We start from the raw sequence: 23,728 nt of genomic DNA on the forward strand, positions 1-23,728 counted from the left end.
CATTTGAGATCAAAACTTCTTCTATCAGACTCGGATTTAGCTGATTCTTTAAGCATATGAAAATAAACTTGAAGCTCTCCAACTTATTTATTCTGAGCTTCAACCTAGCTAGGAAGTGAGAAAGACCTTGAAAATGTGTTGTTAAGTTTGTTTCGAATTCTTGATCCGGTTTGAAGATTGACCCGCTCCGACATATTTTGGTGGCGACCTGAATGAGAAATTTTCTGAGATTTGTGGTGGAAGTAGAGGGGTTGGGTGTAATATATTTTCTGCATAGTGAAACATTTTCTTCTTTGCCCGAGGACGTAGCACACCAGATCGGTATGTGAACCTCGTTAAATCTCTGTGTGTTGTGTGGATCTGTCTTGATTTATTTTCATTTTTCTTAATATTTGCTATATAACATGTGTTATATATAAAAACTAGGGGCTCGTTTGATAACGTTTCTTCCATTTCTATTTCAAGAAACGACAAAAACATAAATTTCCGTTTCTAGAAACAGAAACGGAATTGAAGGTGTTTGATAAGTCATTTTTTTAGAAGTCGATAATAACCAGTGAAAAAATGGCCACAAGTCGTTTCCAGAAACGGCGAAACAAGTTCTTAGGTCGTTTCTTGAACCATAAATAAGTAGAAATTTCTATTTCTATTTCTGAAAATAAGTAAAATGAAACAGTTTTATCAAACGCTTTTTGCTTTATTTCTGTTGTTTTTGGAAACAGAAACGCGTTTCTTGAAACGTTATCAAACGGGCCCTAGGTTTTGGGCATGCAGCACAGACAATGCTCACTGTTTGAGCCATATCTTCCACACTCAGTATCTGATCAAAGTGAATCCAAAATCATGTTGATAGTTGACTTGAATGCCCTCAATTTTTATGTTGATCACTTTGAGATCCTTTTAATGTATGATGAATCTTGACCTGATTTTACATTTTTATTGTCCAAATATACAATTGTGCTCTACCTATACCATGTTTAAAAAAAAATATAAATAAATAAATAAATAAATAAAGAAAAAAAGTTTCAACCATGCAAGCACATCTCTTCTCAGCCCATCTACAACTGATCAACTATATCAGTTATATCAGCCCATGTTCATTCAGCTCAGAGCTATTCTTAACCATATCCATGTGTTGCAACAACCACCACAGCACACAGCTTCAACAAACAGTGTTGACAACAACCTTAGCTCCACAAAGGTAACCCTAACCACTCTCCATGTTTAATTGATAAATACCCTAACACATGCGAGGACGCGTTTTTGATGATCAAATTTTAGTTTACTATCAATTCCGCATTTCCATCAATATGACCTCTTTATCGCATACAATTAACATATAAAAATTACACCATTGGTAAATTCAATATTCTATAGAAGTATTTGAATTTAGATATTGAGAGTTATAGAATTATAGTTCCACACTGGTTGGCTCTTGTCCTTGATGCCTTCGTATACTTAGAAGCTATCTACATTTATGTCTTAAAGCTTTGGATTGAATAATCCGACAATCTAAAAAGTAATACTATTACCATTTATGATGTTAGGAGAAGATCAAACTCTTTAGTTACTGTATTGTTACCCATTTATAGTGTTAGGAGAAAATCAAATAACTGTTGAACTAAATAAAAGTTTGGTTACTAAACATTTTGCTACCTTTCTGTTACTCATTTATAGCACCAAGAGAAAACCGACAACTTGAATAGTTGAACTACCCGATTAAAATGATCATGTGGTATACTACCCAATGGATCCCAATCCAAGAAAAGGTGTAATTTTATTTTCAAGAACTCTCATCACTAGTTCATTCTCTCTGCACTTCTTTTCATTTTTGGAGAAAATTTTGGGTGAAAAGAAAAAAAAAAAAACCCATTTAATATCATAATTACTCTACTCCTTTATTATACAAAGTGGATAATGCTATCCCACTGTCCTCAATGCCTATCTCAAGACACCCAAACTCATTGGTGAAAGAATTCTTCCTTTACCATTGATGCAGGAAGACTGCTTCAAAGAAAGCTTAGACCTTTTCAGACCTTCTCCATAGACTATAGGCTCATGTGGGTCACCTAACAAGTAACAGTGGTGGCATTTCTCATATAAAGGATAAAGTGGGGCTATCAATAACCATTACTGACACATAGGGTAGGTTTTTTCAAGGCAGCCGTAGCACATAAGCACACGCAAACAAGGTTTTCTGTTTTGGGTAGAAATGCAAGCAAGTTTCAAAGCATTGAAAGAAGGAAAAATAATTGTGGGTTCATACACAATTCAATACCAATCAAGTTAAAATAAAATAATTATTAAAAAAAAATCAATATTTAAATTGATGTGTCTAGATATCTAAATATTATAAGGTTATTCCATTGTGACCAAGTGATCACAGATTTCACTTAGAAAATAGTCTCTTTGAGAAACAAGGATAAGACTACAACCATTATGACCTTCCCCAAACTCTGTAATGGTGAAAGTCTCGTGCAATACTTAGAATAAAGGGTTATAGAAAACTTGTAAAATCTTACATTGTTTTGCGGAGAAACAAAAAGTAATATATTACTTGTGGGTGGCTCAAGTGGCAGCGGCTATGATTTTCTTTGTGAGTATTAATTAGTCTTGTGTTTAAAAAAAAAAAAAAGGGTTTTGTGAAGCTTAAAGTCCACATGAAAGGGAAAGTATCCTAAATGATCAAACTAATTTTTAATGAATATGCCGGTGATGATATGGTATCAATTTGTCAAAGATTACTATTTACCAAACACCATTTAGATTTTCTTCCCTTTTACATGATTTAATGTCAAAGACTAATTAACTTAAGAGATGATGTATAAGTATCTATTAATTCAAAGGGCTCATCTGAATCAGTGGGCTTGGTATCAATTAGTCAATGATGAATTTACCCAAACACCGTTTAGATGCTCTTTCCTTTTACATGATTGGATGTGGAGTACCACTAAAGTTGTTAAGGACTACATTTGTCATATCATCCTTTTCTTATGTTGTAAATTTCTAATTTTTTTTTGTTTAAATTTTGAGAGAGGGATAGGTATGCCGCCGATATCAAGTATGCTAGCGGATAACACCAATAGGAACACATGATGGAGTATCATTCAGGAAGAATATGAAAGTCATTTCAAAAAAAGGGAAAAGATAGATAGACACAATGGGTGCTAGCATACTTGATGTCGGTGGCATACCCAACATTTTTCCTTAAATTTTAATGCTCTTGTCTTTAAACAAACCTTATTATCCAAAGTACAAGCTATCTATTTTCTTCATAGAAACTACGCCATCAGCCACATCGCCAATTAAATAGCATTTCTTATTAGTTGGACAGTCTCGATCAGTCCCATCATCTCTTCATTTGTATTAAAAGTGTATTAAAAATGGATGCAAGTGTACTTACATGAATTTGTTGAATGGGTGAGATGCCTGGTGGCTCAACAAATTGGGGCACTGGATGGAAAAAAAATTTTCAAAGGGGAGGGAGCAGAGATTGTCACAGGCTGGGCACGCCACCAGTGATCCCAATTTTTACTCTTGTCTGTATTTATAAGGGGAAAACGAATGCTACCTTGTTTGGCATAGGAATCGTCTAGAAATAGTAAGATATTGAAAGACCGTACTACCCTTATCAATTATACACTAAAGATGCTCCTGCGTGCCTTTCGATTGGCATGAACACTGGTGTATGCTTGCACCAACAGGGCGGCATTCTTTCTCCGTTAATAAAATTATATATAGATTCAAAATATCTCCATCCCTCTTAAAAAAGGGTTTGATTGTTGTAGTGTTGTACCTCTCATAATGGTTGAACTCATGTTGTCTTAAATGAATTTCAAATGGAAAAATAAATTCAAAATAATCTTTTATATTTACCTTTTTTTTTTTTTTTCCACTTCCGACCCATGGCCTCTCATGTTGCTTTTATAATAAAAAAATGTGTGAGAAATATTTAGTCCCACATTGCTTATGAAATAAAAGAACGTACAATTCATATAATTTTATGAGAGTTATAGGTGTATAGTTCCTTGAAAAGAAGACTCTCCTCTCTTGTGTCCAATGGGCTCTAGGTTTTTCCGACATGTGTGCTCCGATCTAGACCAGGGCTTAGAGTGTGTCAATTGTCTTTTTGTTCTAAATCAAAATATTATATTCGATCTGGGTTTTCCTTTGGCTAGTATCAATATCAGATAGGACTTTTTCTGGTGCAAGATTTGTGCATTGAGTGTCGGGTTTATTTTCACACATATGCGGCAAGCCAAATTGGGTCATGTTATAGGGTGGCATGGCCTTGGTGTGAATTTTTTTTTTTCCACTTACTGCCAAACTTTTATCCAAATATTCTTTTACTTTTGGCATGTGTGAAAATAAGTAGGTTAGTTTTCTCTGTATTCTCTCTTTGAAAGACATATTTCAGGCTCTTTTGGACAATTGTTTTCTAAGGACATCTCTCATCTATAAATAGAGGAGTGTTTTACATTATTTCTCTTTCTCATATACGCTTAAACTCTCTCTCTCTAGTTTTTACCGTTTTGAAAACTGGATCTGTATTCCTGTTGTTATGATTGAATGCAACCCAAGTGTGTCTCCATGTGTCCTAGTAAGTGAGTGCAACAATTACTGAAGAAGCATATAAAGGTTATTTCATCTTAGAGACTAATTTGCATGCTCTGGCTTACACCATTGAAAGTGTTTACAATTTTAAAAGAGTGACCAATGGCATGACTCACCTCCATCATTCTTTCCTAACAATTAATAGTTTCTGGTTGCAGTAGACATGTACAGGACTCTTTGTGAAACATCAATAGATTACAGTAATTTCTGTGATGTAAAGATAAGTCTATCTCTATAAGTTTCATTGTTATGTTTACAACAGAATTTATAGGACCTTGTGTTAGAGAGAGAGAGAGAGAGAGAGAGAGAGAGAGAGAGAGAGAGAGAGAGAGAGAGAGATTGCCCTCTTCAACTCCAGCCTCCTTGGAGAACAAAGTAATTGAAAGCTAGACAGCCATTAAACGTGATTTGCGTCAACTTTGACATCTATGGCTATAGAGAACTCTTGGTTAAGGATTTCTCCTTGAATTAGCATGAAAATATCTGTATCCCATGTTCTTGCATGTTCACAAAAATCTTTTTTTATTCACAACTGTTCCTACAAAAGATGGTTTTCCTCTTTTATGCTCAACCACCCTTTGTTATTATTAGCTTTATTCCATGGAAGAAGAAAAACTAAGGTGGAGTACTGATGGAACAAGGGATCAAAGAATTGTATTCCTTATCTCCCATCTTTGTCAACCTTTCATAAAGGGGCATCATACTTTTTAAATGCTGAGAATAAAAGGTTTGGAGGTTGTCCATATCTTTGGTGGGGCCAAAACAAGACCTTGCAGAAAATCTTTGGTCAGGTTCATATGGTTCAAAGTTTCCCTCTCAACCAAATTGTCACCATTTAGTGATGAGGGCCATAGCTAGAGAAGGTTTTATATAATATTTGTTTGTCTTCTAATAATTTTTTTGATAAAAGTTCTCTTATACCGTGATTGTAAGAAAAATACAGTCATCAATGGTCATAATGTTTGCTTCCTATTCTATAGTATAAGGTTGATAATATTCTTGTATTGTTCTCAATACCCTGTGGAGATTATTCTCCCCTAATCGTGGGTGTGAGAATTTCTTGTAGAACTTTGAATTTTGTACCTCTAGGCATTATATATAACAAAGGCTTCATTGAAGGGAACTTTCTATGCACTTCTCAGAACTTAGAACATTAATGCACTTATTAATTCCGCATATTTATTTTTAAAAGACCAGTGCTTAAGTAAATTTTTGCTAAAGGATGAATGTAGCAAGATAGACACTGTCAAGTTATTATCAACATTCTCCTTTCGTAAATTTGATGATATATTGATCCAAGCTTAAGGGGAATCAACATTCTTGTATCATCCCATATCAATGTTAATTGATACCAATAATGGCCAAGATTAAAGATTTTCGGACTTGGTGGGAGTTTAATCCATGTTGAAATCAAACTACTTCAGTTAAATTTTGCATACAAATGTTGATAGTCATTTCATTTTGACTATTGTTTAAATTGAAATATTTTGCTAAAATTTTGAATCATGCCAAATAATTAACACCATGGCTTGGAGAACAAGACCAAAGAAATTGAATATTTTTCCCCCTGTTTGACGAAGAATTGGTACATTTTCCTCTCTCCCATGTCCTCAAATCCCCATGGTTTGCCGGTCAGCAAATTAACCCTGTCCTATGTATACGTAAGGAGAGTCATGAAACCTAAGTACTAATTCAGGCGTATGGGAAACCTCTCTTACAAATCATCAAATTAGGGTTTGAGAAGAGAAGTGGGGGGTGAGGTCCGCATATATATATAGACAACTGTATGGAATACTACAAAAAATTTAACTATAATAACTACACTAACTACACTCCATATTAGAATGCACACTTCAACTACTATTCAAACTTATAGCACAAATCATTGAGGATCTTAATTAGGTAACCCACCATAAGAGTCATCATTATTCAGCTTTTAATCATTGGCAAGTTCTTCTATTTGCTAAGATATGCTTAGGAGTTTAGGTTGGCCTCATTTTCCGAAGCTGTCAGTTTCTTGTAGGTAACCCAATTTTCTCGTAACAGTTGGGTGAATTGCCAGCCTGCACAGGAAAGCACACCATACTGCTTGAAAAAACAGCTCCTAGCTATGCATTTTGTGACCCTATTTCAGTTGACCCTATTTATTAACATCTAATTAGTTGGGAGAGAACATGAGTAGTTGATTGCTAATTAATAAAATTGATGATCATATTAAATTATTTAAATTATAATATATAAACATGTATTATTAATTATTTTAAGTGAACACCATTCTCATAATATATTAATGAGACCTTACTAGCTTGGCTGACTCTCTGATTAAGAGGATCCTATCAGTGTTGTGTACGATAGTTTGATCAATTTCGATTCATGGATCCAGAAGTTTTGTTATGCTCCTACCATGCGTTCTACAGTGCTTGAATAAAAATCTTTCTCTACCCAAAAAAAAAAAAATCATGATTAATTTATTTTAACAACTAAATGTCTATATATCAAAGGCACCATGCCCTACAATATAAGGGCATAAACTAGAAGTGGAATCCTATAAGTGAGAAAGGACCTCTCAAGCTCTAAAGCAAGTCAAACTTTGGAGGGAGAGAATAGAGAGACGTATAAAGGTTGAGCAATAAATGTGAAATGTTCTCAGGTATATAGAATATAAATCTTAGTAAGGTTCTCTTTGGGATCAAAGCGACAGGCTGGATGAGCATCTGAGCATCCACTTCAAAGCTCACATTATTAGAGGGGCTGTAATAAAGCTAAAATTTTTCCACCCAAGAGGCCAAGATCCTTCAGAGAAAAGCTAAAAAGCAAGAAAAGGAAGGAGCTTCGGGCTTCCTTCCTGCTTTATTTGCTTTCCTTGCAGCCCCTGCTAAGCATCTCCCCCCACCCCAACCTTTGAGGCATCTCTTTTACTTCTTTCTTGGTGGACTTTTTTCTGGATTTCCTTATACTTGCTTACAGCCCCTGGTTTTTTTGTCTCTGTTGCTACTAAATCCGGTTCTCTTATCAGAGATTTTTGTTGGGTTCCTTCTCTTCGGCTTTTCCAGCTTGGTCAGTAAATTCTATTATCTTTTCTATTGTTTTAAGTTCTTTTGGTTCGAAGTTCTTGTTTTGACTGTAATATTTGAATCCTTTGGGAGTTCTAGTGAGTGGGTATTTTCTGTCTCTAGGTTTCTTTCGCAGAATTGATGTTCTTTGGGCATTGAATTATATATTTTCTTCTCTGTTATTTTTTATTTTTTCCCCTGATTTTAGCTCATTCCCGTGTTTGCTTATTTCTAAGTGTAGGAAACCACTCTGCTATTTCTCTTTGGAGCTTAGGGTTGGTCGAATTTAAGTTTTCTCGTTTGTGGGTTTTTTTGATTTCTTGGTTTTCCTCTTTTCCTTCTTCTTACTGACTTAAATATTCACCTAGAATTTTATTCTTCCTTTCTGGGTTTTTGATTTCTGAGCTTTTTGACCTTTTCTTTTCTTCCTGTTGATTTTTCGCTTCCATGGGACTCTGTCATGGAAGACCCATCCCTCAAAACGATTTAGATAATCCTGTAATTCCTGAAGATGCCGTCCCTGGTACCAATTCTGAACCCATCAATTCTGAACCCACAAAAACTTCAAAGTTCCCCTTCTACAGCCCAAGTCCATTGCCAAGTGGATTCAAGAACTCTCCTGCTAACTCCAGTGTGAGTTCAACCCCTTTGCGCTTCTTTAAGCGACCATTCCCTCCTCCTTCCCCTGCAAAGCACATCAAAGCATTGCTTGCTCGCAGGCATGGCTCTGTGAAGCCGAATGAAGCCACAATCCCTGAAGGAAGTGAGTGTGAAGTTGGATTGGATAAGAATTTCGAGTTCTCGAAGCAGGTTTCCACAAAATATGAGCTTGGAGAGGAGGTGGGTCGTGGGCATTTCGGCTATACTTGTTCTGCAAAGGTGAAGAAAGGGGAATTGAAGGGGCAAGAAGTAGCGGTCAAGGTTATTCCCAAAGCAAAGGTTTGTTTTTTATTTCCCAACTCTAATGTTGCTCTGTAATCTTATCTACTGTTTTAGAAAGTATGCCCAATGTAAGTTATCATTGAATTTCTTCTGGTTCACCGTGGGAGCATGTGACTTTTGCTTCAGAGACTCTGAGTGCTGCTGTTCATCCTGTTGGTTGTTTGTTATTCTGAGATATTTTGGTTGGGAATTTTCTCATCCAGCCAATTTTCTGTTCGAATTGTTTTTATTTTGTTGTACACCTATTGATAAGATTTGACCTAATAATTTTGTTGTTTTGGTAAAATCTGGTCATGCCGTCATGGTCTTTGTTCCTAAATTTGACTATTAATCTAATGGTCTCCAATGTTGCTTGTGTTTGCGTTGCATTTTAGTCTAACTGTTTAGGATTATGTTGGTACTGTCATGTATTTTGGGAGTTGTCTTCTTCCAAGATTGAGGAATTTTGTATTTAGCCAGTAATGTGGAATTCCAGCAAGAAGAGAAGATGGATTTGGCTTAGTTTATTGAGTCTAACTGAACCTATGGTTTAAGTTTAAGTTAGGCTTAATTTGAATGCCCAGTGGGGTATATGGGCCATGGGCTTAGTATTTTTTGGTTTACTATTGTAATGAGCCGGGCAATCCTATAAGCCCAAATATTAGGGATTTGAGTCTTATATGGGATTAAGTAGTTAGTTTATTTTCTGGTGTTTATTGTTTGCTTTAGAAGGTATCGAGGAGATTTGCATGGACGATATTCTAGAAGATTGAATGAAAATTTGCTTGGAGCCCATGTGATTTGCGTGCAGAGGAGATTATCTAGGAGATTGCTGGCTGGAATATTCTGTAATAGATTTAGTTCCTAAGTAAATAGCAATCTAGGAGTTGCTATTTTGGTTTTAATTTTGTGTAATAGCAATTAGATCTTCTTTCTAGCAGAGTTGCTTATTTTGTAGTACAATACATTATAAAATATATATAAAGCAAAGTAGGCACAACCTCCAACAATTTTGAGTGATTGAGAAAATTGGCATTTGCCTCATTGGGTCAGTGGTGATGATGTTGCTTGGACTGTGGTGATGCAACTACATCCCTATTATGGTGAAGCAATAGGTTGGGTATGGTGGTGGTTTCATTCCTGCAGGCCAGGTGTGAAGCCGGGTCATATCGGTTCTTCCCCCTTTCTTCTCTTCATCTTTTATTTCTTCTTTCATATTTAATAAAAATTTGTTAAAAAATTCAGTGGACCCTGCAGTAGCGGGAGCCTCGTGCACTGGGTTGCTCTTTTTTAAGTGTTAGAAAATTCTGTTATCAATATTGGTTTATCAATATCTCCCATTGGTTCTTCCCTGGTTTGAGATCGATTCTGCAGTAGCCAGTTTTGTTTCAGTTGTGCATTTGTCAGGATCCAATTGTTGAGAGTAGGAGGATTATTGGATTAAATGGTGTATTTCCATTTATTTTAACCATTAATACTTGAATACAGTTCTTACTAAAGGTGTGTCCTTTATGTTGAGATAAACTAATAAGGTATTTGTGAGATTTGAGTTATTTGGTTACTAGATTCTAGATTATAAAAATTATGTGTTATTCTGTCTAGTGAGAGAGAATTATCTTTTATATTTCCCGTTTTGCATCATCCTTCCATCTATTACTATGCATCTTATTATTGCAAATGTGTATCGGGAAAGAAACCTGAGTAGCTTTGAACTAATATGGTGTGTGTGATGTTCTTGCAGATGACCACAGCTATTGCTATAGAGGATGTAAGAAGAGAAGTGAAAATTTTGCGTGCTTTAACAGGTCATAAGAACTTGGTGCAGTTCTATGATGCTTATGAGGATGATGATAATGTGTACATAGTGATGGAGTAAGTGTTTTCTTTCAGTGCCGCAGCCTTGTTGTAGAGTTAAATTTGATGCTGTAGGACCTAGGCGTAGAAGTTTCCAATGCCATGATTTTATGATATTAAAGAAAAAAAAGAAAAAAAAAAAGAAAAAAAAAAAAGATAAAAAGGAAAAAAGAGAGGAGACAGGGTTGGAGGGCTGGTCGTAGGGATCTGTCAAGGATTAAAACTTGGTTTTTCAGTTTGTGACTTGGCAAACGGAAAATAAAAATGTATTTTTAAATGCCTATTCTTTTGAGTTGCCTATCTCAAAATCAAGAGTACAGTTCTGATGGAATTCTACTGTTTCTGCTTAATTGTTCTTAGTTTACTTATATTATTAGTAACTTCAAAATTTTAACCATGTCCTGCTTCCATTCTGTTGGTATCAATCCCTTCCTCTTCATTAATAGAATAGAAAAAAAAGAAAAAAAGGAAGACAAGGGGATTTAGACTTCTCAATGTGCCAGCAGGGGTTTGGGCAAGTGCATACTGACTCAAGTGAGAATGTTCTTTGGAAAGAGGATCTTGATTCTGATTTAATTCCAAATTTATTTATTTATTTTTCAAAGTGATTAGAATGGAAGCAATATAGAATAAGACATTTGAGACGAAATGTGAAACAATAAACTAGAGAGAAGCTAGGAGTGTAATCTTAGAATTGGAAAATATATAGAAAGAGTAAAAGTAACAGAGGCAAAATAAAAAGAAGGATAAAATCTTGGTACTAAATTGTTTTTTGGAGTTTTACCTTATTTCTTCTTGGAATTCACGGAATATGAAGAAATATGGGGATCCCGTCAGTTCTAAGGCAAGTTGAAAAGTGTTGATGGAATTTATTTTTTAACACTTTTTTTTTTTAATTTATAAATAAATTGTGTTAAAACCAATGAATGGAGTAAATTGAATTTTCATGTTTTTCATAGCCGTCCACTCTGTTTTCTCTTAACTTCCTGGAATCTCTGGACCCTTCTACTCAAAGGAGTGTGAGAGATCAATATGATTCTTGCAATTTTTTAGGCTTTTGAATTAGTTAAATGATATTTTTGGGAGTCAACAACTAATTTTAAGCTCTTATTGTCGAATATTTTTCAGGTTATGCAAGGGAGGAGAACTTTTGGATAGGATACTCTCAAGGTACTTTTGGTTGTGAAGGGTTGATATTAAACTTTTGTACTAAAAAACCACCACTTTCTAATGTGAAATAAAAACTCCATTAATATTTTCAGGGGTGGAAAATACTCAGAGGAAGATGCCAAGGTTATCATGATTCAGATTCTAAGTGTAGTTTCATTCTGTCATCTTCAAGGCGTGGTTCACCGTGACCTCAAGCCAGAGGTAACTGCCCATAGCTTGACTTTTAGCCTATCCAAATACAAACAAGATAGCCCTTTCCCAACTAAATGGGGTCGGCTACAAGCTTATCCAAATAATGATTCGTATTTTCTTTATATCATAATATGTTTGTACTTGAGTTTCTTTCTTGGTGTGGCTTTTAATTGTGGATATAATTCAACCAAATGTGACCTAGACTGTTTACAGTGTAATAGAAGAAATCCTTGCAGCTTTATGCTTCTACAAAATTTTCTTTAGCTCCTGCTTATTTCTCTCCTACTTCATCGTTGTTACTCCACTTTAGATCTATTCTCTCAGTATATCCTGTACAACATAGTTTCTCCACCATTGTTCTTGAACTAATAGAAGCTTACTGAAATCAAATTTATTTTGATTGGTAATGGAGATAATCTAATTAATGGAGGAGAGGGAGGCTTCAACAGAAATGATAGTGATACCTCTATGATAGAATAATAGGATCACTAAACAACATCAATCTTGTAAACCTCTTTAGCTAGAAGATAATGTCAACCTAGGGATTGAGAACTTCCCCATAGATGATAGCTTCTAAAAGTGCTTGATATTGGTATGATAGTCTCCCAACTCTTTTTCTCTTCCAGATGTCCAAGCTATTTGATGAAGGTGCACAACCTTTGACCGATCCAAACCCATTTGGGTATCCAATTTCGGTCTTTGGCTAGTGGGATCTTTGGGAATTTTATTTATTTCTATTTGGGACTAACATGCAATCTTTTATTTTGTTTGCTTAAGTAGGAGATGGCTATTAGAATATATTTTCTGAATTAATTTGAGTTTCCAAATTAGACTAGGCTTCCTTTTCATGTTGGGTTGCTTTTATTATATATACCATGTAACTGTGCAAGCAGAATTCATATTTGAAGAATGGAATAGTGAAGTGTTTGTGAGTGCCTGTGTGACCAAAAGTGAGTGTGTGATCTTCTTCCCACCCTCCTTTTCTTCTTGTGGAATTCCCCATCTCCCTTGCAACTCTGAGTCGGACCCCAGTTCTTCCCATCTCCTAACCAGCCCTCCACCAATTTGGTATCAAAGCCAAAGGATCCCTCTTCTTTCCCCATCATCCTCTCTTCTTCCCAAATATCTTTTCCCCGTACTATTCTGTCGAATGATACCAGCAGCCAAAGGATTCCTTTTCTTTCCCTCCCCACCCCACCTTTTTTCAACCCAACCCTCCCTTTGATTCCTCCCCAGCAAACCCCACCGACCCCCTTTTATCACCCCACAACTTCAATCGGTCCCCTCCCTTCGTCCTAAGATTCTGCCAGATACCATAAGAAAAAGAGAGGAGAGAAGAGCAGAGGGAGCGAGAGGTATAGAACAAAGAAAAAGAAGGAACCTCATACCTGGTTCCAACGACTGCAATCATAAACACTGCCTTCGAGGTCCAGAAGACCACCATGAGTCGTCGAAGCTCCGAACGGTTCCACCGCTGGTTGTCAACTCCCAAGCGTCCGCCATTTTTTTTTTTGTTGTTTTCCTCTAGGTCAACAAAGAAGACTACTCCAATTTGGAGAACTCCTCTGAGAAACTACCTTTGCTGGTTCCGTCTCCAACAAGGAGAGATTCTTCCTCTATGGGTATTAAACCCCACCCACCCCTTTTCTTGATTTCAGTATTCTTTATTTTTCTCTTTTCCCTATTTACCCCCACCACTTTATTCTTATTCTCTTTTGTCCTATTTTTTGTTGGCTTCCAAATTTTTCCCTCCTCTCTTCATGTTACGATTGTGTTTTCTGATTAACCTTTCTTTTATTTATTTCCATGTTTACAACCTTCTACCTTCATCTGTTTTATTCTTTTGTGTTTTCAAGTTGAATTTTTATACTTACATTACTGCCACTCTCACAGGATTTTCAACTTATTACCATTCTGCCATCCTCTTTCAAACTTCTATTCACTTACTTTTTGTTACCATTCCTCCTTTTGTTTCAGCCTTCTATTATTCGATGGAAGTCAGTGTAGTGAAAGCCATTCTCCATCATGAGTTAGTTCTTCCCCATGATTTTCCAGACCTGAACGCAACCCCAAAACTTCATATTATGGATATTATTCGCGTTATAGATAAGGAGTAGTTCACCCCTGCTTGTGAGCTTTATTTTTACCATTCTACAAAATTTTTGGTCGAGTTTTTCTCAACACTAGGGAAATCGATGCTGGTGCACAACCTTTGACCGATCCAAACCCATTTGGGTATTCAGACGGAGATGAATCTGGTCCAATTTAGGTGTTTGGCTAGTAGGATCTTGTAGGATTTTTTTCTTTTCTATTTTGGGATTAACATGCAATCTTTTATTTTATTAGCTTAAGTAGGGGATAGCTATTAGGATTTAGTTTCTTAATTAATTTGAGTTTCCAAATTAGAGTAGGTTTCCTTTTCATGTTGGGTTTCTTTTATATTTATACTATGTTACCGTGCAACTAGAATTCAGATTTTAAGAATGGAATAGTGAAGTGTTTGTGAGTACCTGTGTGGCCAAACTCACCCCCTCTCCCTTTTCTTCTTGTGTGATTCCCTCCCCTCCCTGCAACCCTTGGTCGCATCTCAGTTCTTCCCATCTCCTAAAGGGCCCTCCACCACTATTGGGTTACTTGAGTCAAATTCCACTAGAAGCTTCTTCTATTAGGGTCCGTATTGCGATTTTTATCCCTTGAAGAAGGTCCTTGATTCAAGACCCAAACTGTAAAGAATTGCTTGAGTTTATGTTGAATCCTGTGCATTAAGATGCATCATGGGAATTTTGCAGATTTATAGGGATTGAAATCTCCGGCAACATAGGTGGGTGTTTTGACTCCCATGTTATGGACTCAACTCTACTGCTCGATACTGAATTTATCCTTATCCACTTAGTACCTGTCAAATAATTGTGGTAGTTGAAAGTTTTTCAAATTGACAATTACTTTCTACTGGTGATCCTAAAAAATTACATATATCATCCTCCTTCCATGAAAATAATTATGAAATTCTTTCTTGCAGTATTGGCCCTCTTATCATGATGTTTCTACTTATCTTTAACTTGGTACTATATTTTCTGCTTCAGAATTTTCTTTTTAGTATGAAAGATGACGAGTCTCCACTGAAGGCCATTGATTTTGGATTGTCAGACTATGTAAAGCCAGGTTAGTTTTACTATATGGAATTTCTTCTTTTCTAATCCTGAATTTGAGTTATTGTCTGACTTCTTTGGCCTTGTGCAGATGAACGATTGAATGATATTGTAGGAAGTGCATATTATGTAGCTCCAGAAGTTCTACATAGATCATATGGCACTGAGGGAGACATGTGGAGTGTTGGTGTGATTGCTTATATTCTTTTATGTGGGAGCCGCCCCTTTTGGGCCAGAACAGAATCTGGCATCTTCCGAGCTGTCCTGAAAGCAGATCCCAGCTTTGAAGAAGCCCCCTGGCCTTCCTTGTCATCTGAAGCAAAAGATTTTGTTAAGAGATTGCTGAACAAGGATTATCGTAAGAGATTTACTGCTGCTCAGGCTCTGAGTAAGTTAATTTTACTACTCTAAGTAATCACTGAAAATTATTCTTGAGGTTCAGAAATTCTGAAGCATGCCGCCTGATTCTGCACTTAGGTCATCCATGGCTGTCCAATCATCAAGACGTAAAGATCCCTTTGGATATTTTCGTGTATAAGCTTGTGAAAGCTTATGTATGCTCATCATCTCTCCGGAAAGCAGCTTTGAGGGTATGTCACTCTGTTCATGGGCAATAATTGTCATATGTGGTTATAGAAAGGAAAGAAATGAAAATTGTGTCCAGAATATATAGCTTCCAACTGGTAATAAATTTTTAAAGATATCATGAAAGAAAATGTTTTCAAAATGGAAAAATGGTTTCACTGAGGCTGCATTAATTTGTTTGTGTGCCTAAGAATTTTTTTTGTGGAGATTTCATCAGTACTGTTTGATATCATCTTAACAATAAGAGTGAACATTTTGATATTTTTTTTCCTGTTTCCGTTAGTATGTGTATATGTAAGTATCTATCATTGTAATATGTAAGACATTCTAATGTGACAGAAACAGGAAAAATTATTTTATGGCATTTAAGCTGTGTTTGGTTAGATAGAAAAGAAAAGAAAAGTAAAGAATAGAAAACCGTACATATTTTCTTCAAAAATTTCCCGCCGTTTGGTTTACACTGCTGCAATGGAAGATTCAAATATTAAAATTTAAAAATTGCCTTGATATCTGCAAAATTTTCTCTCACTGCCTCTATTCTTTTCTCGCTGTGGGGTCGACAAAATAGGAGTGCTGGAAGAGAGAGACAAGGTACTCATAAGTAGGCTCTACTTTAATTTCTTTGATGAAATCAACCCATCAATTGAAGTACTCAAGCACAACTCTTAAATGGCTGTTAAAAATGAAGATAGCACCAAAGCCCTGATTCCCTAAAATTTTATCCACGATGGCTGCCCCTTAAATAGATGGAAAGTGAAGAATGTGCAGGAGGAGAATAAGAACAACTGGCATGAAAGAAGCCTCGTTTAGCAACACCAACTGAGCTGTTGAGAAGGTTCTTCAGCTCCCTGAGATGGCCAGAGTACCAGCCATGTCTGCTATTTCTTGGTTCTGGAAGGGTAGAGAAAGAAGAGTGGTGTATGAGAATGAAAAAAGCTATCTATGGGAACTTGCTCCATAACCTTAGTCTTGGAACCCTTTGGCAGATTTAAGATTTCAAGCATGGGTTTTGGGGCAGAAGGCATTTTTATTGGTAGGTGGGAGCTCTTTGCTGGAAGTAAGATTTTTATTTTTTTTGAGGTAATTTCCATCTGGATTGTGTTCAAGGAGAAGAGCGGGTGACAAATGAAAAGAAAGAAAGTATGAAATTTGGGTTTGGATTCAGTTGGGGCTTGGGTAACCCAAGACCCAACACAAACCCAAGACCCAACACAACTTTGAATGAAAATTTGAGTTTCAGTTATTAAGATATTCTTTCCCTTTTTTTTTTTACCATTTAAATTTCATAGGAACTTATTATCCAAAATAACCTGATTAGCCTGCTGAAGCACCAATTTTGGTTGGGTTGAGCATCTCAATTTGATTGGTTATGGTTTGGCTTTTTAACTAAGGTTTGAGCTTATGGTAGACCTTAACTTCAACCTGCCCATGCTGGATCCAAATTTGCATAGTGTTTTTGCATGAGAAAGGGTGAATTGGCTACACATCTGGGTTCTGTGTTGTTTAAACAAATCTCTACTATTAGCTTCACATCTCAACCAAGATAAACCCCCCAAAGAATCTTCAGTTATATCTACATTCTCTCCCCCCCCCCACCCACCCACCCACCTGCTTAAAATGACGATAGGATATTGAATTCTCTGAGGGTGGTTTTGAAATGATTCTTCTTTCCCACATTTAAGGGTATGTATACTTTGTGGTAACTTCGTGCAAAACATGCCAAAGTTTAGGACCAATCCTTATCCACCTCTCCTATGACAATAGTTAGTAAATTCATGTTTTGATACGCGGATTACGTGTCCTCATATTTTTAGATTAAAAAAATGTATTTTTTCCATATATTTCCAAAGTATTAAAAAAAATACACACACTTTATATTATACCATATGCACACGCTTTAATTGTTTAAAAAAACGAGATGACCAAAAACCTTTCGGCCAACCCTTTTCTCGACCAAATACTAAAAACCCTTAGGCCTTTGTCCCTTGATTCCTTCGCCACTGCAAACTCTTCCATTCCTTCAAACCAAGCTCCCCTTTGCTGCAATTGATGGGTCACTAATCGCCAGAGTAAAAGTGTAAAACCAGATCCTCTAAGCCTCCCTTCATCCCCATGATTCTGTCATTGCAAAATGCAAATCCTTCTTCCCTTTCTTCGCCTCTTGGAACTTGGTCACTTGGCTTCAATTGCCAGAGTAAAACCAGTTATCTCTCTCTCTCTCTCTCTCACACACACACACACACACACACACACACACACACACACAAAAACACACACACACAGTATATAGAGTCAATGGTCACTTTCTTGCATATAAAAGTTTATTCTGTGTGATATCGCCAGTGCTCCTTTCCCATTTAGTTCAGACTTCAGAGACACAAGCACCATTGGATGTGAACGAATGATGTCTTCTCTTCCTATGACTTAGGAATTATATGTTTTTGGATTTCATGGGTTGTGTGATGGATCATATATACCTTTTCTTGTTGTGTCTAATACTTTGTGTGATTTCATGGGTTTTTTTATTTTTTTTTATGAATAAATAAATTCATTACCAAGAGGAGAAATAATATACAAGGGGATAAAAATAAGAGGCAGGGGGGGGGGAGAGAAAACCTAGAAGGAACAAGCCTGACAAGCCGGAAGGGTGGACAAAACTAAGCACAAAGGCAACAAACCAAAAAGGGACTAGGAGAACTAAGGGGAGAGGGAGGGGGGAAAGAATGGTAGAGGGGAGGCCTCAGGATACAACAATAAGCCTGTTCCTTGGGGTATTTCTGATAGGGGGGAATGCTGAGATGCAATTTTGGATGAGATGTCAAAATAGATGGCATCCTTGTCAAACAAACTAGAGTTGGAGGTCCATCTACGAAGAGTCCTCTCGATCCAAATATGGTTTATGGTGGCGTAGAAGGCGAGCTTTCCAACAATGTCACACAATTATTGGTGGGATGATATGCCAGACACATTTTTGTTGTTTTATGATAATCTTATGGGATGCAAGGGATTAAGTAGTCAGCTATTATATTGTATTTATTTCAGTCGTGAGGCTTCGGGCTTTCTTTGATAAAGTCATAGTCTATATGTTATTATTCTGTTTATCAGGTGATGTACGCGACTATTGCATAGTGAATATATACCCATATTTTTGCTCCCGGATGTTTACAGAAAACCGTGTTACATACATATTAAACGCATACCGTATTATTTCTGTACCGCTCTTTTGTGTTGACTTAAAAAAAAAAAAAAAAAAAAAATGATGTCTAGTCCATTTAATACCTGTACATATCCATACCCCCCCTTCTTTTGTACTTGAACTTACCAACTATTCTCAGCACCCTTGAATCAGGACTTGCACTGGGTTATGGATCTTATCTTTCTTATGTTTATAACAAAATAGTCTTCAAATTATCCTGGGGAGAATGTCATACTGAATGTAATTCAACTACTCTGACAGGCTCTTTCAAAGACATTGACAGTGGATCAGCTAACTTATCTTCGTGAACAATTCACAATGTTGGGGCCAAATAAAAGCGGATTCATCTCTATGCAGAACTTTAAGACAGTAAGTCTTACTTTTGGTCCATTTCTTTGTCTTCTTGTTTCTCTGTTTCCCTAGATACGTCATTCTAATTGATGCTAGAATTGCCAGGCCCTGATGAAGAACTCCACTGATGCCATGAAGGATTCTCGGGTTATTGATTATATTACCATGGTAGTGATCCCAGGTTTCTCAGCTGTTTACCTTTTGCTTTGTAGCCGGTGGGTCACACCTAAATTGGTAAAAATCTTGAACATTTGACATTCATTTGCAGGTCAGTTCTCTTCAGTACAGAAAATTGGACTTTGAAGAATTTTGCGCTGCTGCAATAAGTGTGTATCAGCTGGAAGGACTTGACAGCTGGGAACAACATGCATCTTCTGCATATGAGCATTTTGAGAAGGATGGGAACAGACCAATCATGATTGAGGAACTTGCCTCGGTATGTTTTAATTTTGTGGTGCTTGAATGCAAGTGTGCATTTGTTTGTCTGCTGCTTTCGGGCACTGTGACTGAATTCAAAAGCATATAGGATAATTACTGTTCATACCATTATTTCGATGCTTTAAGATTGCAAACCAAGAAATATAGGATAATCAATTTTTGTATTTATGTGAGTTAGGAATAATCAATTTTATTGAACAGTCATATGACCGGCTATGATGTATAGTGCAGAATGTTGAACAGGTAGCATCATGCAGATAAACTCAATGTAGCGGAGATGTGGATGTTGAGATGGATGAGTTGCAAAACTAGGAAGCATAAAGTAAGGAATGATCATATTAGAGTTGGTTTGAGAGTCGTTTCAATATATGATAAGCTGTGAGAAAGTCGTTTTGAGGTGGCATGGCCATGTTAAACGGAGGCATTCGGATGCTCTAGTACGGAGGAGTGGTTTGCTTCAGATTGAATGATCTAAAAAAGCTAGGGACAGACCTAAAATGACCTTAGGAGAAGTGGTGAGGAAAGACATAGCTTAGGCCTTGTATCAAGTATGACGTTGAATAGAGCTGATTGGAGGACAAAGATCCATGTAGCCGACCCCATTTAGTTGGGATGAGGCTGAGTTGATGTTGTTTGTCAGCTCAGGAATAAAAATTAACATGGTTGTCTGGAGTCAGACAAGTACAGGGTATTGGACATTGCCTATGAATGGCCCCCCAATGCACTGAGTAGTTCTGATTACTGTATTAAGATATTTGCTCCATCATTAGATAGAAGTATTAAAACTGGAGAAAAGCTTAAACATCTTTGAAAAGATTCTTTCCAGTGTTCACAGATAAGTTCGCATATTTATGTTTTTGGGTCTTATGCTAATTTTGATTGTTTAAGAACTTCTTATTACCTCTGTGAGGGAGCAAAATCAATCTGTGTTTTTAACTTGCTTGCTTACTACAGATATGAGAAAATAATTTAGTTTATTAGTTGTTTATAGGAAAGTTATTCCATTCATGAGCGTATATTTTACTGTTGTGCATGTTTAGTTAGTACATCTGTTGGTGTATGTATTGGTGTTGTGCTGTCTGTTTTGTTACTCGCAATATCAAGTAGTTCTTAGAATACAAACGTATTGTATGATATTCCGTTTAGTGCATATATATGAAGGCAAACAGTATTATTTTATCTTGAAAAGGGCGTCAAGGTGTGCTGCTAATCCAGTTCAAGGTTCTGGAAGGAATCCAGAAGCAAGAACTACAAACAGGATCAATATAGAAGTTCATAGAATCGGGATATGGACAGAATTGATTATCAATTGATCTCAAAATATTGAAAATCAGATCAAATCTATGGAACAGATCTGGGGTAATCTAATAAATTTCAAAACTTCGATTTGCAAGAAGAAATTTATTTTTAGCATATATATAGCAAAGGGTGTACCTAGAGCACAAGGTTCCCGCAACTGTGGTGTCTAGGGAGGGTCATATGTATGCAGCCTTACTCTTGTTTCACGGAGAGGCTGTTTACCGAATCAATCCCGCAACCACTAGGCGCAATGAAGCAACCTTACCGTTGTGCCGAGGCCTGCCCTATTCAGCAGATATATAGCCTGAACTATGATTTGATATTTAGAGAGAGGAGAGAAATAATTAGCTGATTTGATCTCTAGACAGTGGAAGGATAGAAGAAGGGAAGTAGGGAAGTAGGGAAGCAGGAGGTCTGATCTGTAATACCTATCCCGTATACACAGCTCAACAACCCCAAAACCCTTTAAAAAAACTCATTCTTCACTTGAAACAACCTTAATTGATAGGGGGTGTATTACATATATGGGCAGTGGTTTCCTATGATGCTAGAATGGGAAACCCACTAATGAGAGGGCGGGACACGGCTTCGTCCATTAGGGGCCACTTTTTGTGGAAAGCGGGTGTTAGTGTCAGCCCCACAGCTCATCATGGGAGAGGGTGTGAGATGGAATCTACACTGGCGTTGTGCGTAGGGATATCTTTCCCTACATTTATAAAATACCTTTTGAAATAGCTAAATTGACTCATGAAAGGTCTTTTAATCACTTTCACATAGTGAATAAAGTAAATATATTCAAACAGAGCTCTTAAAAGTGAAACATTTTAAGTATCCTAATCTAAGTCGAACACTTATCTTACTTACAAATCCGATATCCTATATTTATTCCCCACTTTATGGGCATATAAATTAGGCCCGATATAATGAAAACCAAGAAAGTAAAATGCCCAACCTATACCATTACTTCCCAAAGCTTATTTTCAGCCCATTGGGCTGCCACCAGCATTTTATGGTTCTTCCATGAAGTAATAGCCACGTGCCACTTGTAATTGGACAATAGTACATGGTGTCCTGGAAATTTCCTAAACATTTGTGAGTCACCATGCTGATTTTGTTTGTTTGATGGAGTTGGAAAGCTCCTCTTTCTTGTGTTTATTTGAATCCTTATCAGCCCTATTATTACCCCACTTAATTGTATCAAACTCAATCCTTTTATAATATATTTCATCAGGAACTTGGCCTGAGCCCATCAGTACCGGTTCATGTGGTTCTCCAAGACTGGATTAGACATTCAGATGGGAAGCTTAGTTTCTTGGGCTTTGTCAGACTTCTGCACGGGCTGTCTTCACGAGCATTGCAGAAATCTTAAAATAGAACTCCAGCTGGTACGGGGATTCATTATGTTAACCCTATTGTTCTCCTTTGATGAGAAGTCTAATCGGACGCATGCTTGTGCTAGTCGATGAAAAGCATGTGGGTCTAACCTCTAGGCTTGCTGGAGAGAACAACTGAGTCAAGAATGGAGCTGATGCCTGCCTGAGCCGGGGTTTAAGCCATGTCTGGCATATTCTCATGTGCAGTATGTACTTTTTGTTTCTTATTTTTTCCCGTGTTTTGTGCATTAAGCTATTAGAGGATTGTACAGATGAGAGTAGGATCAAAATGTTTTAGGATTTATGGGGAGTTCCAAAATGAAGAGAGTTTGTGTTTCATGTGTCTGTTCCACCTGTACCCATTACATTGTTTTGTTAATAAATTCCTTTAGCAAATTATTTATATATGGCATAAACTGTTGCTTTGACATTACATATTCCTTTACATCAAAACACCAATTCTTCTTCTTGTTCAGACTTGGGCCCTTGTGGCTCTGTTAGAAGCAATGAAGTTCAGTTTGGACAAAAAAATGGTGAAAAGTAATCTTGGGATATGAAGTGTTTGGAAGTGCATGAGCTTCTGTTTTCCTTGGTTCTGGGACTGCTACAAAAGACTCAGGAATTATCTTCAGTGGTTCGCGTTATGCCACATGACATTCAAAGTGAGCACATTCTTTCAAAGGAGAGGTCAGAGAAAAAGTACAAGGTACATGGGATCGACGGAGCTGTTCTGAAGAATTAACTACATTCTCTAAGCTACAATCTTTTTTAACTCAGCCATCTAGTACAGTCCCTGCCTTTTCAGCATTTCCACCCAAGTATATTGGTACAGGAGAAAGCTTAGGCGTTTCTTCCATGTGAGTGCTGTTACCATTCCAGGGAGAGGTAGTTTGAACAATGTTGTTTACTTCTATATATTGTACCAACTAACCTAACAGGTCTGATTGAAACATCTTCCATTTAATTTGGAATCAGAGCCAGGATTAATAGATGCACAGGAATCAGTCCTTATGATTCCGATGGCTTCGCATTCATAACTATTCAGCTGTGGGAGATTCCATTGCCCACTTATCATCAGTAGCAGCAGAAGCAAGAACTGCTGTCTGGGGATGACCCATCTGCAATGATGCCCTTTGCAGATGAACTCCTGGGTAATTGCCAAGTTTTCTGACTGAAACTCTCTAGTCTCACCTCTTCCTGCAAATGAATTCCTTAATAATGGTCAAGGAATTAATGTTAAAAATACTCGATGTTGGAATCATCAACCATGCATAGCAATTGTTGCTAACGAATACCAGGCACATAATGATTTACATAGTTCCACGCATGGATTTGGGGGATAGTATCGATATCGGATCAGTGAGTATCAATTGGTTTTGCCCTTAGATTTTCTTTAAAATGTGCACTTTTTTTTTTTATACTGTTTTTCCCCTGAAATGATACGAGTAACCAATCTGGATCAGTTAAGGATCGGGGATCGGTCTTAGCCAATATCAATATGATAAGAACGATACGATATCGATACTTGAAACC

General features: G+C 36.9%; 1 protein-coding gene across 1 annotated transcript; it reads left to right on the plus strand.

Moving 5' to 3' along the window:
* Positions 1-7,279: 7,279 nt before the first annotated feature.
* LOC122081701 (CDPK-related kinase 1-like) lies at positions 7,280-22,600 on the plus strand. Its single transcript, XM_042648898.1, has 11 exons — positions 7,280-8,606; positions 10,330-10,460; positions 11,571-11,612; positions 11,705-11,813; positions 14,888-14,966; positions 15,045-15,341; positions 15,431-15,543; positions 18,996-19,103; positions 19,191-19,253; positions 19,354-19,521; positions 22,054-22,600. The coding sequence occupies exons 1-11, from the start codon at positions 8,115-8,117 to the stop codon at positions 22,189-22,191; spliced, it is 1,740 nt and encodes a 579-aa protein (XP_042504832.1). The 5' UTR covers positions 7,280-8,114; the 3' UTR covers positions 22,192-22,600.
* The last annotated feature ends 1,128 nt before the right edge of the window (positions 22,601-23,728 follow it).

Source organism: Macadamia integrifolia, chromosome 6 (assembly GCF_013358625.1).
Source record: "Macadamia integrifolia cultivar HAES 741 chromosome 6, SCU_Mint_v3, whole genome shotgun sequence".
Taxonomy (NCBI): Eukaryota; Viridiplantae; Streptophyta; class Magnoliopsida; order Proteales; family Proteaceae; genus Macadamia; species Macadamia integrifolia.

Bases quoted from the DNA above. Each gene is read 5' to 3' on its own strand.
- LOC122081701 (XM_042648898.1), top strand. From the start codon at position 8,115: ATGGGACTCTGTCATGGAAGACCCATCCCTCAAAACGATTTAGATAAT. The intron at 19,254-19,353 runs GTAGTGATCCCA...ATTCATTTGCAG, and splicing joins TTATTGATTATATTACCATG to GTCAGTTCTCTTCAGTACAG. The intron at 19,522-22,053 runs GTATGTTTTAAT...ATATTTCATCAG, and splicing joins TGATTGAGGAACTTGCCTCG to GAACTTGGCCTGAGCCCATC.